Source organism: Ceratotherium simum, chromosome 35, assembly GCF_057802395.1.
Source record: "Ceratotherium simum simum isolate JZ-2026a chromosome 35, ASM5780239v1, whole genome shotgun sequence".
Lineage (NCBI taxonomy): Eukaryota > Metazoa > Chordata > Mammalia > Perissodactyla > Rhinocerotidae > Ceratotherium > Ceratotherium simum.
The window spans coordinates 1,127,574-1,141,362 of NC_141934.1; the positions used below are offsets into that span (position 1 = coordinate 1,127,574).

At 39.9% G+C, this 13,789-nt stretch overlaps 1 protein-coding gene across 1 annotated transcript in view; it reads left to right on the forward strand.

Moving 5' to 3' along the window:
* Nucleotides 1–13,789, forward strand: part of CLTCL1 (clathrin heavy chain like 1) — a 124,262-nt gene that overhangs the window by 45,006 nt on the left and 65,467 nt on the right. The window contains 3 exon segments of the mRNA XM_087423744.1: nt 7,813–7,974; nt 10,597–10,708; nt 13,076–13,251. Of these exon segments, the coding sequence (XP_087279870.1) occupies nt 7,813–7,974; nt 10,597–10,708; nt 13,076–13,251 (450 nt within the window).

Genomic DNA, 13,789 nt, shown 5'->3' on the forward strand with positions numbered 1-13,789 from the left:
TATCTCAACACATTCACAGAGTCTCTCAGCAAAGGCTGAGATTCATGGCATTTAAGGAATTTCTTTCAACTCATTAACTGACTACTACGCTAGTCGAGTAGAGACTTAACTGACCACATATGACAAAGAGTACAGACTTGACAAAATTAGTTAAAGAAATTTGCTAAACAAACAAGTAGCAACAGTCAACCCAAGTAAGGCAGGGAGTATCTGATTTCCAGACTTGTCATATTATATTATTTAAAATGTCCAGTTTTCAACCAAAAAATTATGAAATATGCAAAGAAACAAAGTATTGTCCATATTCAAGAAAAAAATAGTCAATAGAGACTGTTCTGAGGAAGCCCAGACATTAGAGTTATTTTTAAAAAGACTTTAAATCAGCTATTTTAAATACGTTCAAAGAACTGATGGAAACCATGTCTAAAGAAAAGTATGAGAACAATATCTTACCACATAGCTCATAGCACTAAGGAACTAGGAAATATAAAAAAAAAAAAATAGCAGGGCCTCATGGATCTTTGGAATACCAAGTCAGGCAGCATACACGTAATGGGAGTCCCAGAAAGGAGAGAGAGAAAGAAAGGAGAAGAAAGAAAATTTGAAGAAGTAATGGCCAAAAATTTCCCAAATTTGATGAAGACCATTACTGTACACAACCAGGAAGCTCAAAGATATCAACACCTAGACATATCATAAATCATCTTCAAACTACCAACAGACAAAGAGGGAATCTTGAAAGCAGCAAGAGAGAGGCACACTACTTGTACAAGGGACTCTCAATAAGATCAGCAACTGATTTTTCATTGGAAACCACGGACGCCAGAAAACAGTGGGATGACATATACAAAGTGCTGGGGGAAAAAAACATTGTCAACCAAGAATTCTATATCCAGCAAAACTACCCTTCAAAAACTCTGAGAGAATTTGTCGCTAACACATCTGCCCTATAAGAAGTACTGAAGAGGGCTGGCCCCATGGCTTAGCGGTTAAGTGTGCATGCTCCGCTGCTGGCGGCCTGGGTTTGGATCCTGGGCGCGTACCGACTCACTGCTTCTCCGGCCATGCTGAGGCCGCGTCCCACATACAGCAACTAGAAGGATGTACAGCTATGACATACAACTGTCTACTGGGGCTTTGGGGGAAAAAATAAATAAATAAATAAAATTATTAAAAAAAAATAAAAAGTACTGAAGAGAATCCTTTAGGTGGAAATGAAAGTCAATAACTCGAACCCGCATTAAAAAATAAAGAAAGCTGGTATAAGTACCTATATAGGTAAATATAAAAGACTGTATGAATGTATTTTTTTGTTTTTAACATTTTTTCTGGTGAGTTAAAAACAACTACATAAAGCAATAATTATAAATCTGTGTTGATAGGTATATAAAGTAGATAAAGGTGTAATTTGTATGCCAATAATAGTACAAAAGAGGGGATAAGGAGTGAAGGTATAAAGGAGCAAAGTTTTCATATACTATTGAAATTATATTGGTATTAATCCAAATTAGATTGTTATAAATTAAGAGGTTAATTGTAATCCTCAGGCAACCAGTAAGAAAATAACTTTTAAAAAGTAGTAAAAGAAATAAAAAGTTAATTGAAGTGACACACTAGAAAACATCTATTTAACACAAAAGAAGGCAGTAATGAAGGAATAGAGAAACAAAAAGGACGTAAGACATATAGGAAACAAATAGCAAAATGGCAGAAGTAAATCTGACCTTATCAGTAATTGCGTTAAATGGATTAAACACACCAATAAAAAGGCAGAGATTGGCAGAATAGTAAAAAGAAATCCATGGTCCAACTATATGCTGTCTACAAGAGACAGACCTTAAATTCAAAGACACAGTAGGTTGAAAGTAAAAGGATGGGAAAGATAAACCATGCAAACTGTACCTAAAAGAGCTGAGTTGGCTGTATGAATATCAGATAAAATAGACTTTAAGATAAAAATTGTTACTAAAAACTTATACATGAGTGTTCATAGCAACACTATTCATTCTAGCCAAAAAGTGGAAACAATCCAAATGTTGATCAGCTGAAAAATGCATAGATAAAATGTATATCCATACAATGGAATATTAGTTTGATGGTAAAAAGAAATGAAGTACTGATGTATGCTATACCATGATTAACCTTAGAAATATTAAGCTAAGTGAAAGATATCAGTCATTAAAGACCATATATTGTATGATTCCATTTATATGAGATGTTAGAATAGTTATATAGAGAGACAGAAAATAGATAAGTAGTTTCTTAGACTGGAGGTGGAGTGTGGGAGATGGGAATGGGGATTGACTGCAAATGAAGTTTCTTTTATGGGATGAAAGTGTTCTCAAATTACATTGTAGCACAATCCTATGAATAAATTGAAAAACATTGAATGGTATGTTTTAAACAAATGAGTTATATGGTATGTGAATTATATCTAAATAAAGTTGTTAAAAATACCCTTGGGAATCATGCCCATTTACAAGGAAATCATGATGTTTGAGAAAATATTTTAAAAGAAAAGATGAAATCACAGTGTTGCTTGTGACTTACTGACAAAATAAAAACCAACAAAAAAATCCAAGCTAAAAATTCTTTTTTACTTTCACAACGCTTGTAACACCAAAGGTGTTGGCTTTTCGACACCAGTCTATTTTCCAGTTCTCTATGGACTCCAACTGGGTGTCCAAGAATTCAGTTCAGTTCTGACACTAACTACCTGGGACTAGTGCCAGACCCCACAGGTTAAGGGATCAGTCCCACAAGACTGCCCCAACTTCTTCAGACACCAGTCTCAAGTGCCGGGCCACCTGTACCACTGACCGACAGGCTATAAATCAGGGGTTCCCACAACCATCTCCTCCGATTCGATAATTTGCTAGAATGGCTCATAGAACTTAGGAAGGCACTTTACTTATTGGTACTGGTTTATTCTAAAGAATACAAGTTAGGAACAGCCACATGGAAGAGATGCAGAAGGCAAGGCATGGGGGAAGGGTGTGTGTGTGGAGCTTCCATGCCCTCTACAGGCCTTCCATCCTTCCAGCGCCCTGATGTGTTCACCAGTGTGGAAGCTCTCTGAACCCCATAGTTTATGGATTTTTATGGAGATTTTATTGGTCGTCGGTGATGAACTCAATATCCAGCTCCTCTCCTCTGTCTGGATGCCAGGATAGGGTGGGGCTGAAAGTTCCAACCCTCTAATCATGCCTTGCTGCTGCTGGTGACCAGACCCCATCCTGAAGCTGTGTAGGGGCCCCCAATCACCAATCAACTCATTATCATACAAAAAGACACTCATCACTTTGGAGATCCCAAAGGTCTTACAAGCTTTTGTGTCAGGAACTGGGTACTAAGACCAGATATTATAACAAAAGATGCTCCTTTCACTCATGATCCCTTAGGAAATTACAAGGGTTTTAGGAGTTTTGTGCCAGGAACCAGGGATGAAGACCAAATATTTATTTATTATTATATCACAATATCACACAAGCATTCAACAATAACAAAAAACTCCATGGGCATGAGAATAGACATGTAGACCAATGGAGTAAAATTGAGAGTCCATGAATAAACCCATACATCCATGGCGAATTGACAATTTTTGACAAGGGTGTCAAGACCATTCAATGGGGAAAAAGTATTCTCTTCAGCAAACGGTGCTGGGACAACTAGGTATCCACATGCAAAGAATGGAGTTGGGCCCCTACCTCACACCATATACAAAAATGAACTGTAAATGGATCAAAGACTTCAATGTAAGAGCTAAAACTATAAAACCTTTAGAAGAAAACATGGGAAATATGCATGACTTTGTATTTGGCAATGGGTTCTTAGGTATAACACCAAAAGCATGAGCAAAAAAAGAAAAAAATAGATAAATTGGACTTTAATGAATTAAAAACTTTTGTGCATCAAAGAATATTGTCAAGAAAGTGAAAAAACAGACTATAGAATGGGAGAAAATATTTGCAAATCACATTTCTGATGAGTCTACTATCCAGAAAAGGTAGATAACACAACTTGACAAAAAAAGATATCCCAATTAAAAAATGGGCAAAAAGACTTGAATAGACATTTATTCAAAGATAGACAAATAGCCAAAAAACACATGAAAAGATGCTCAGCGTTATTAGTCACTAGGGAATTGTAAATCAAAACCACAATGAGGTACAACCTGTTAGGATGGTTGTAATTTTTTTTTTAATGGAAAATAAGAAACCATGAATAAAATGAAAAGACAACCCACCAACTGGGAGAAAATATTTGCAAATCATATATCTGACAAGGGGTTAATCTCCAAAATACATAAAGGACTCATATAAAGGACAACTCAACAACAACGTAAAACAAACAACCCAATCAAAACATGGGCAGAGGACATGAACAGACATTTTTCCAAGGAAGATATACAGATGGCCAATAGGCACGTGAAATGAGGTTCAACATCACTAATCGTCAGGGAAATGTAAATCAAAACTACAACGAGATATCACCTTACACATGTTAAAATGGCTGTAATCACCAAGACAAAAAACAACAAATGTTGGAGAGGATGTGGAGAAAAGGGAACCCTCATTCACTGCTGGTGGGAATGCAAACTGGTGCAGCCTCTATGGAAAACGGTATGGAGATTCCTCAAAAAAAATAAAAATAGAAATACCAATATGACTCAGCTATCACATTACTGGGTATTTACCCAAAGGACTTGAAATCAACAATTCAAAGAGACTTATGCACCCCTATGTTCATTGCAGCATTATTCACAATAGCCAAGAAGTGGAAGCAACCCAAGTACCTGTTGACTGATGAACGGACAAAGAAGATGTGGTGTATATATACAATGGAATACTACTCAGCCATAAAGAAAGACAAAATCGTCCCATTTGCAACAACATAGATGGACGTAGAGGGTATTATGTTAAGTGTAATAAGCCAGACAGAGAAAGACAAACACTGTGTGATTTAACTCACATGTGGAAGAGAAACTAACACATCAACAAAGAGAACAGATGAGTGGTTACCAGAGGAGAAGGGGGTTGGGGGGTGGGCATAAGGGGTTAAGGGACACATATATATGGTGACTGACAAATAATAATGTACAACTGAAATTTCACAGTGTTATAAACTGTTATGACCTCAATAAAATAAAAATAATAAAGTGAAAGGAACAAAAAAATGGAGAATTAGTATTGTTGAGGATGTAGCATAATTGGAACCCTCATACATTAATAGTGGGATTGTAAACTGGTTCAGCTGCTATGGAAGACAGTTGGACAGTTTCTCAAAAAGTTAAACAGGGGGACCGGCCCACTGGTGTAGCGGTTAAGTGCTCACACTCCGCTGATCCCAGGTGCACACCCACGCACCGCTTGTCAAGCCATGCTGTGGCTGTGTCCCATATAAAGTAGAGGAAGATGGGCATGGATGTTAGCCCAGGACCAATCTGCCTCAGCAAAAAGAGGAGGATTGGCATCAGATGTTAGCTCAAGGCTACTCTTCCTCACACACACACACAAAAAAAGTGTTGATTTGCATTTCCCTGACGATTAGTGATGTTGAACATTTGACCTAGCAATTCCATTCCTAAGTATCTACCCAAGATAAATGATGAAAACATATGTCCATGCAAAAATTTACACAAATGTTCATAGCAGCATTATTCATAATAGCCAAAAGGTGGAAACAACCCAAATGTTCACCAATGGATGAATGGGTGAACAAAATGTGGTTTATATGTAAAATGGAATATCATTTAGCCCTAAAAAGGAATGAAGTACTGATACATGCTACAACATGGACGAACCTTGAAACCTCACTAAGTGAAAAAAAATCAGACACAGAAGGCCACATATTTTATGATCCCATTTATATGAAATATTTGGGTAAATCTATAGAGACAGAAAGCAGATGGGTGATTGATTGCCAGGGGCTGGAGGAAGGGGGTGGGGACTAACTGTTTAATGGGCACAGGGATTTTTTGGGGGTGATGAAAATGTTTTGAAACTGCATAGAGGTGGTGGTTGCACAACATTGTGAATGTACTAAATGCCACTGAATAAATTGTACATTTTAAAATGGTTAATTTTATGTTATGTGAATTTCACCTCAACTGAAAAAAAGGGGAGGGGGAACATGGGGGGTGGATTTTGGCCCACAGGCCTTAGTTTGCCACCCCCAGTCTAAACATTTGCAAATGCTACCCCTCTGTCTGAAACCACTTTTCCTCTTCACCTGGTTAACTCTTGTCACTTTTGGGAAGCCTTCCCTGACTCACCAACCGAGTGAGGTCACAGCATCTCACTCTTTCCTGGGTCATAGCACTCAGCACCGTATACTGCAATTGCTTGCTTCCTTGCCAGAAACCCTCATCACCTGTCCTTAAGGAAAGGACCTGTGTTGTATTCATTTTCCTTATCCTTAGCCCCTGGCACAGGACCTGTCACAAAGAAAGCATTTTTGCATTGAATCCTTGCCAGCTATGATCCTCGACATACCTTTGCCCAAAGCACACATAACACTCAGCACCCCTGTGAGGTAGGTGGACCTCACTTCACAGGAGCCGAAGTTAGAAGCAGGTCACTGCCCAGTCCCACACTTGTAGCCTCTGGGTCCATGAGTACAGGCAGCGTAAGAGCCCAGGGCTCCAGCGTTGATCTCAGGTGTTCTCTCTGTTTCGCCTCTTCATCTGGGCTTCAGTTTCGTCTTCTGTAGCTTTGGGACTCAAACGTGCTGTCACCATGTTGCTGAAAATCTTCCCTTCATCTCCTGGGGAGAGTGAGTATTGTCCTGTCCTTATTCTTGTTTTAAAATTTCCTTGTTCGTTCTTCTATTAGAGTGCACACCGTTTATCTACTGGTTGCGGCTCTATTCTCCCTACTCCTGGCCTCTGGCAACCACTAGTCTACTTCCTGTCTCTAGATCCCCTATTCTGGACATTGCGTATGTGGAACCAGTTTGTGACTAACTTCTTTCACTTTGCATATTTTCAAAGTTCATCCATGTTGTAGCATGAATCAGTACTTTGTGTAGTAACTTGAACATAAGTGTGTGCAATAGAAAAGGTCTTTAAAAAGAAAATTGAAGCTTTTGTTTTCCCCTTTTAAGGAGATGTGGGTAGGTGGGAAATCGACTGAAGATCTGAATTTTACTCACAGACTGCTTTTGGGGGTTCATTCGGCAGAGATGATGGTTTGAATGTTGAATTCTAGGAGCTTGAACTGTGATACTTTCGTGTTCCATTTACTTAGCTTTTTGAGCATTTAACATTGGATATAAATATATTGAAATTCTGTCCTAGAAAATGTTAAGTTCTAAGTTTTATAAAAGATACTAGTCTCACTGGTTTTTATGAAATACAATTTTTGCTATTTATAAATTTCAGAAAACACAATTTTCAAAATTAGCCCCAAATCTCATCCTCCTGATTTAACTACTCTTAATACTTTGGAGTTTTTTCCCTGAAGACTTACTTTCTATGAATGTGCGTGTGTGTGTGTATGTATATATACGTTTATATACATGTACACACGTATCCTGTACCCACACATATAAGTGTGTGTGTATACATATACATATATTTAACGAATTGAGATCATCTATCTTACTATTTTGTAGTCTTTTTTCCCTAGTATTTGTAGCCATTTTTCCACATTAAATTCAGGGTTATTTCATGTCTTTTAGTAGCTAATAGACTTATTTTTTATTAGAGGAAGTGTATCAACATATGACACTTTCAGTTTAGAAACATTTGTTTTAACAATTGTTTATGTCTGTCTCTTTTTCTCTTCCATTGTTGCGAATGTCTTTTGTTAGCAAAATCTTGTGGTTGGAGCAATGCAGCTCTACTCTGTGGATAGGAAGGTTTCCCAACCCATAGAAGGCCATGCTGCTGCTTTTGCAGAGTTCACGAGTGAGGGCACTGCCAAGCCTGCCACTCTTTTCTGCTTTGCTGTACGCAGTCCCACAGGGGGCAAGGTAAGATCTACTCTACTTTGTCTCCTCCTCCAGAAAAGTGTCCTGAGTCTGTGTTAGGAGTTTGTACAAGTGTAATTGTTAGCTGCTTAGCTGATATTTCAAAACCAATGTGTAATTGGGAGTGGGGAACGGCCTGCAGGTGCTTCAGGTGAATGAAGCTCTTGCCGTATTTAGAACCACTCACTTGTACATGTTGGTGGTTTCAACATGTTTCAACAACAACAACCAGTTGGTAGTTACTAACTTTGCATAAAGTTAGTAACCTCAAGTCGGCTACTGATTAATTGGTCCCTTTACTCTAAAAGTCTTCTTTAACAGAACCTACTGAGCCTGAGCTAGGCACTGGGGCCATAAGGTAAGCCAGGCATGGTTTCTTCTCTCACACACCAGTCTTATGGAGGCGACGGCTGTGTAAGAGCCAGTGCACACTATTGTTACCTAAGACATGGGTCCTGCATCGCTGAGGTGTGGTGCTGCCCAGGTGGTGGGGTAGGGAGTGGGGGGTGGAACCCCAGGGGAGCTACAAAGAGAAGAGGCCATGCCCTGGGAGCCAGTTGAGTTTTATTTGGCTCGGAGGCGTGGCCAGCACCTGTTTGGCAAGGCTGCCGTGGGCGGAGGTGTGGAAGTGTAAGAGTTGATAATGTTGGGGAGACCTGGGATTCCACCAGGGTTGTATTGCTTACTTGGAGACCTGCCTCAAAACAGAGTCCTTATCCCAGTACACTCTTGTCAAAAACATTCCCTGAAATAATTGTTTTGAGTTGGTTACTAGCCCTGAAGTACTCCCCAGAGAAGAGTTCTAAATCAGTATGTGGCTTTCCAAACTTCCTCATCTTAAATATTCTTATTTGGATACTTCGGTCTCTTGTGTAACATACTTCATGCTTCCGTAGTTGAGAACCAATAGAAAAGTAGGAGTCAGGTAAAAATATCAGCGTGCATGAAGAGCTTGCTACCATATCACCTCAGAATGAGGCTTTTCACCTCCTCACAGACAGAGCTGGGCCACAGGCTCCCTTGTAGGAGCAGAGCCTGCCCTGCCAAGCTCCCTGTACAGAAAAGCGCATGCCAGAAGTGCCCTCTGTAGATGGGCGGCAGCCCCAAGAAGAGAAGAGCTCATAAGGCAGGCATGCTCACTTATCTCCTAGGCTCAGCTGTCAGGCGGGCCACTCCCCTCAGGGTGGAGCTGCAGTCAAGGGCAGTCTTCCATGGCAGGCCCTTCCACACACACAGACCTCCACAGCAGCTGTCCCAAGTGCCGCCTATTTTGTGGTCGAGTGTCACTTCCCTTACCACAGTGGAAGGTGTGGGGTCCCTTCATTGGTTTTCTGGGCCTGTGCCCCTTAACACATGCCTTCCTTCTGATTCAGCCTAGCTGTACTTACGGGAATGGCTCTGCAGTCTCCGTGTATGGATCCGAGTTTTGTCTAGACGCCAGTTCCTTGTTGCTAACTTTCTCATAGGTGGGTGCCACTTGTCTGTAGTCACACCCTTCTCTCACCACCTCCCGAAAAAGCCTGGCTTCCCTTCCCGTGGCCCCACTTCTATTGGCAGTGCCACCATCCTTCCCAACTCTCAAGCAAGAAACCACTCTCAAGCTCCTTTCTATTCTTGTTGCCATTGTTCACGCTTTAGCAAGTCTTACATTTGTGGCCGACTAGGCGTGTATCACCCATATTTGGGTTAGGGAATAGCCATTTACTAAGTCTTCAGACCCACCATACCCATCGAAAAGAATTTTCCTAAACTACTGTTTATCTTAAAGTGCCCCTATGCAAGGAGTTTGAGTCTCCCCCATTTTATTCTCTGGTAGCCTCTGCTCACTTGCTGCATCAGCCCTCCCCCTTCTAACCCATGTCTCACTGTTCATCCTCTGCTTGCCTCCAGCCTCTTTGATATTTTCCCCTTCTCTCTGCTGGGCGAAATCCAGACTATCTTTTAAGTGTACACTCCTCCGTTTCCTCTGCTGAGCCTCCTCTCCAACCCTTGAGTTTTGTGTCTCTGATCCACCTCTACTTAGGATTTTTTCCAGACTTGTTTTAGCTTTGATACCTTTTCATTAGATGAGAGGAACCTGAAGCTGTTCTGATAAAAGCAGAGATGGGCCTCCTTGTCCACTCTCCTTCCTCCGGATTTTCCAAAGATCCTTACACCCCACCCCCAACCTTAAAAAGTTCAGGTCTTTGCCATGGTCGACTGTCTTGTGAATTTGGCGTTCAGTTATGAGGTCTTGTCTGTTAACTGATCTGTGTTAGCCTGAGCTGTGTCCAGGAGGTCGGAGTGGCAGAGCTGGAAGAGACAGCAGATCGTAGTTGGAGCCATTTGTTTCACTGGCATCTGCTCTGAGGCTGGAGGGGAGAAGTGACTTGGCCAACATGCTGGAACTAAATGTTTCTGAGGTTTCCTGGCATTGGTTCTTTCTATTGTACTAGGTGGTGGGGAGCAGGTTAGTGAATAACATAAGCACCTCGACCAAGAGATTGTCTTGTTTTGTTTGAATGTAAGTTTTATCATTAGTCATACAGAGTGTGGACTTAAGGCTCTGCTCACCACTGTGCATTGGTTAGCATCAGTCTGCCACCAAGAACGTTTACTTGGATTGACCTAAATTCTCTTTTCTAGTTGCGCATAATCGAAGTCGGACAGCCTACAGCAGGAAACCAACCTTTTGTAAAGAAAGCTGTGGATGTGTTTTTCCCTCCAGAGGCTCAGACTGATTTCCCAGTGGCTATGCAGCTATGAATGTGCTGGTCTCTAAGTGGGTTTGAATGAATCACGGATCTCACAGATAGTTGCCTCTTGTGCCTCAGAAGGTGCCAGAGTAGATATGTTAGAACACAGAGAAGATTATATCGAGGCTCATCTTCTAGCTTATGCTGCCTTAACACTCTCTGATGAGGAGCACTCTTTTCTACCAACAGGACTTTTTCCAACTCACGTACCCAAGTCCCAGATGTTTTCTTTTTTGTTATAAAAGATTAGGTGTTCACTGTAGTACAAAAATATACAAAGAAGAAATCACTCCTCTGTAGCTGAACCAATTGGATGTAAAATATATCAGATCTTACTACTTGTTATATAAAATGTTTAGATGTAAACCTTTTCTGGACAAAATTTGGATCACACTATATATGTAAGATTATGTAATCTACTCTCCTTTATATTCTTTTGCTTGGTACATTATAGGCATTTCCATAAAGTATCAAATTCTTTGTGAATATTTTGGGAAGTGAACCGTTATTTTTAGAGATGTACCATAATTGTGGGATGTTTCAGTTATTTCCTTTTTTTCTGTTCTCAAATATTTGACTATATTTACGATAATTTGTTTAAGCTAGATTTCTGGAAATAGTTACGTGATCAAAGAATGCAATTTTTTCCCAGAGTGAAATTGGCTTTTTTTCTGTCTTACAAAAATGTACGTTGTCCATAAATTTCCAACAGTATCAATAAGTATAACGGCAGAATTAAATATCAACTGAAATCCTACCACCACTGATAATTGTGACCACCCCTTTGGAAATATCTTTGCATGCATGTGTTTATGCAGATATATACAAATAGACTCTTATGAAATGGCTTTGCACTTTACAACCTTCTCTCACTATGTTGTAGACCATTCTATGCCAATAAAATACATGTATATATTTAATGTCTGCATCATCTGTTCTGTGGATGTGCCATAACTCATTTAGACAGTCCCTTGTTAATGGATATTTATGTTTACAGTAAACACGTCTAGGAATATTGTTGTCCATACCATTTGTGCATTAGTCCAAAAATCCAAGGGTAAACTCCTAGAAATGAAACTGCTGGGTCAGGGGCATGTGCATATTGCTGTCTCTCATGATCATGCTGGCCAGTTCACACTCCTGCCGATACCACCCCTGTGAGCTGGACAGTGTCCAATGGTGTTTGTGTCCTTCCTGAGATTATTGTTGAGATGGGATGGGTTTACCAGTCACTCATATGCATCTTGTTAATTGCCTGTTCCCAATCTTGGCATTTTTCCTATCGGGGTCTTTATCTTATTTGTAAGAACTCTTTGTAGTTTTGGAATAGTAAGTTTACCTGATGTGTTTCAAATAAACATTTTTTCCCAGTTGTAACAAAAGTTTATTTGTGGTGTGTTCCACCTTGTAGAAGTTTTGCATTTTTATGTGGCTTGAGTATCATGTTTTGAAAAGAATTCTACGCCACAAGATGATCAAAATATTCACCCATATTGTCTTCTATTACTTTTTATTTTTTATTTAATTTTTTATTTAATTTTTTTTATTTTTATTTTTTAATTTTAATTTTTATTTAAAAATCTTTGACCCATCTTGGGTTTACTTTGATCTAAAGAATAAGATAGAGATCCAGTTCTTTACCCTCATCCTCCATCTTCAGCTAGCCAGCTGATTATATCAACATCATATACTGATTAAAGTCTATTTTCCAGTGGTATGAAATACCTATCATTCATATTACATTTTTATATATGTTTGATTCTATTTCAGGGTTCTCAATTAAGTTCCATTTGTCTCTGTCTCTTCCTATGCTAGTACCACACTTTATTTCTTAGTGCAACACATTTTAAATTACTATAAGTTTTATAATAATCTAATTAGACAAATTCGTCTGTCTTTCTCCCACCCTGTCAGGATTTCCTGTGTGCTAAATATTTTTCTGTAAGAGTTAATGGCACTTGGCAAAGGTCAAAGGGTAATAAGTGGTAGTAGAGGGCAGGCTGGAACGTGAACTCAATGTTTGAGGTCTTTATCCAGAACTTTCCCCTTATTTTATGAACTTGCAGCTTGCTTTGGATTTGGTTAGAAACTGGGGAAAGGATAGTTGTACCAGAAAGCTATATGGAATAGCCTGATTTTATTGGACCTTTATTTGAGAGTGGTTGGTCAAAGTATTGGCTTTAAAACTAGTTCTCAGTGGGGTAGGACTGGAATCAACTTGGGATCCATGTCTCGGGAACACATTGCTCCCACCAGTGATAAATGATCTCTTGGTCTAAGAATCAAGAGTCCTGTTTTATCATTCGTGAGCTCTTGTGCTTTATTTGGCTTTTCTTTACTTTTCCACCTGTTGTTCTCTATCTTCTTATAGATTGGAGGTAAACGTGGTGTTATTTACTTGATCACAAAGTATGGCTATCTTCATATGTATGACCTCGAGTCTGGTGTGTGCATCTACATGAACCGTATTAGTGCTGACACAGTCTTTGTAACTGCTCCACATGAACCTACCTCTGGAATTATTGGTGTCAACAAAAAGGGACAGGTATGTAACTTTGAGGGTTCATCTCCCACCTTTTTCATTCACTGGAGACTGGAGCTTAACTTTTCCCTTCTCCAAGAAAGTGGTCAGGTATAGTTAGCTCCAGTTATTAAACTTAACCCGTGTCTCCCTTCTTTTTGCCATCACTTCCCCTCTCAGACAGCACTATTCCTACCAGAGGATCGATCCTGAGAACAGAGCAGCTCCCTTCCTGCATGAAGCTTCTACCAGTGGAGCAGCAGTTCTAATACACACCGCTAACATCACAGGCCATGCACACATTGATTGGCAAGGGTTAAAAAAGCAGATACTGGGGCCCAGCCTGGTGGTATACGGGTTGAGTTCAGCACACTCAGCTTCGGTGGCTCAGGGTTCACGGGTTCAGATCCCGGGCGTGGAACTACACTACTCATCAAGCCATGCTGTGGTGGCATCCCACATACAAAATAGAGGAAGACTGGCACAGATGTTGGCTCAGGGCCAATCTTCCTCACCCCAAAAAAAAAAAAAGCAGATATTATGCTACCTAAGTTACCTTTCT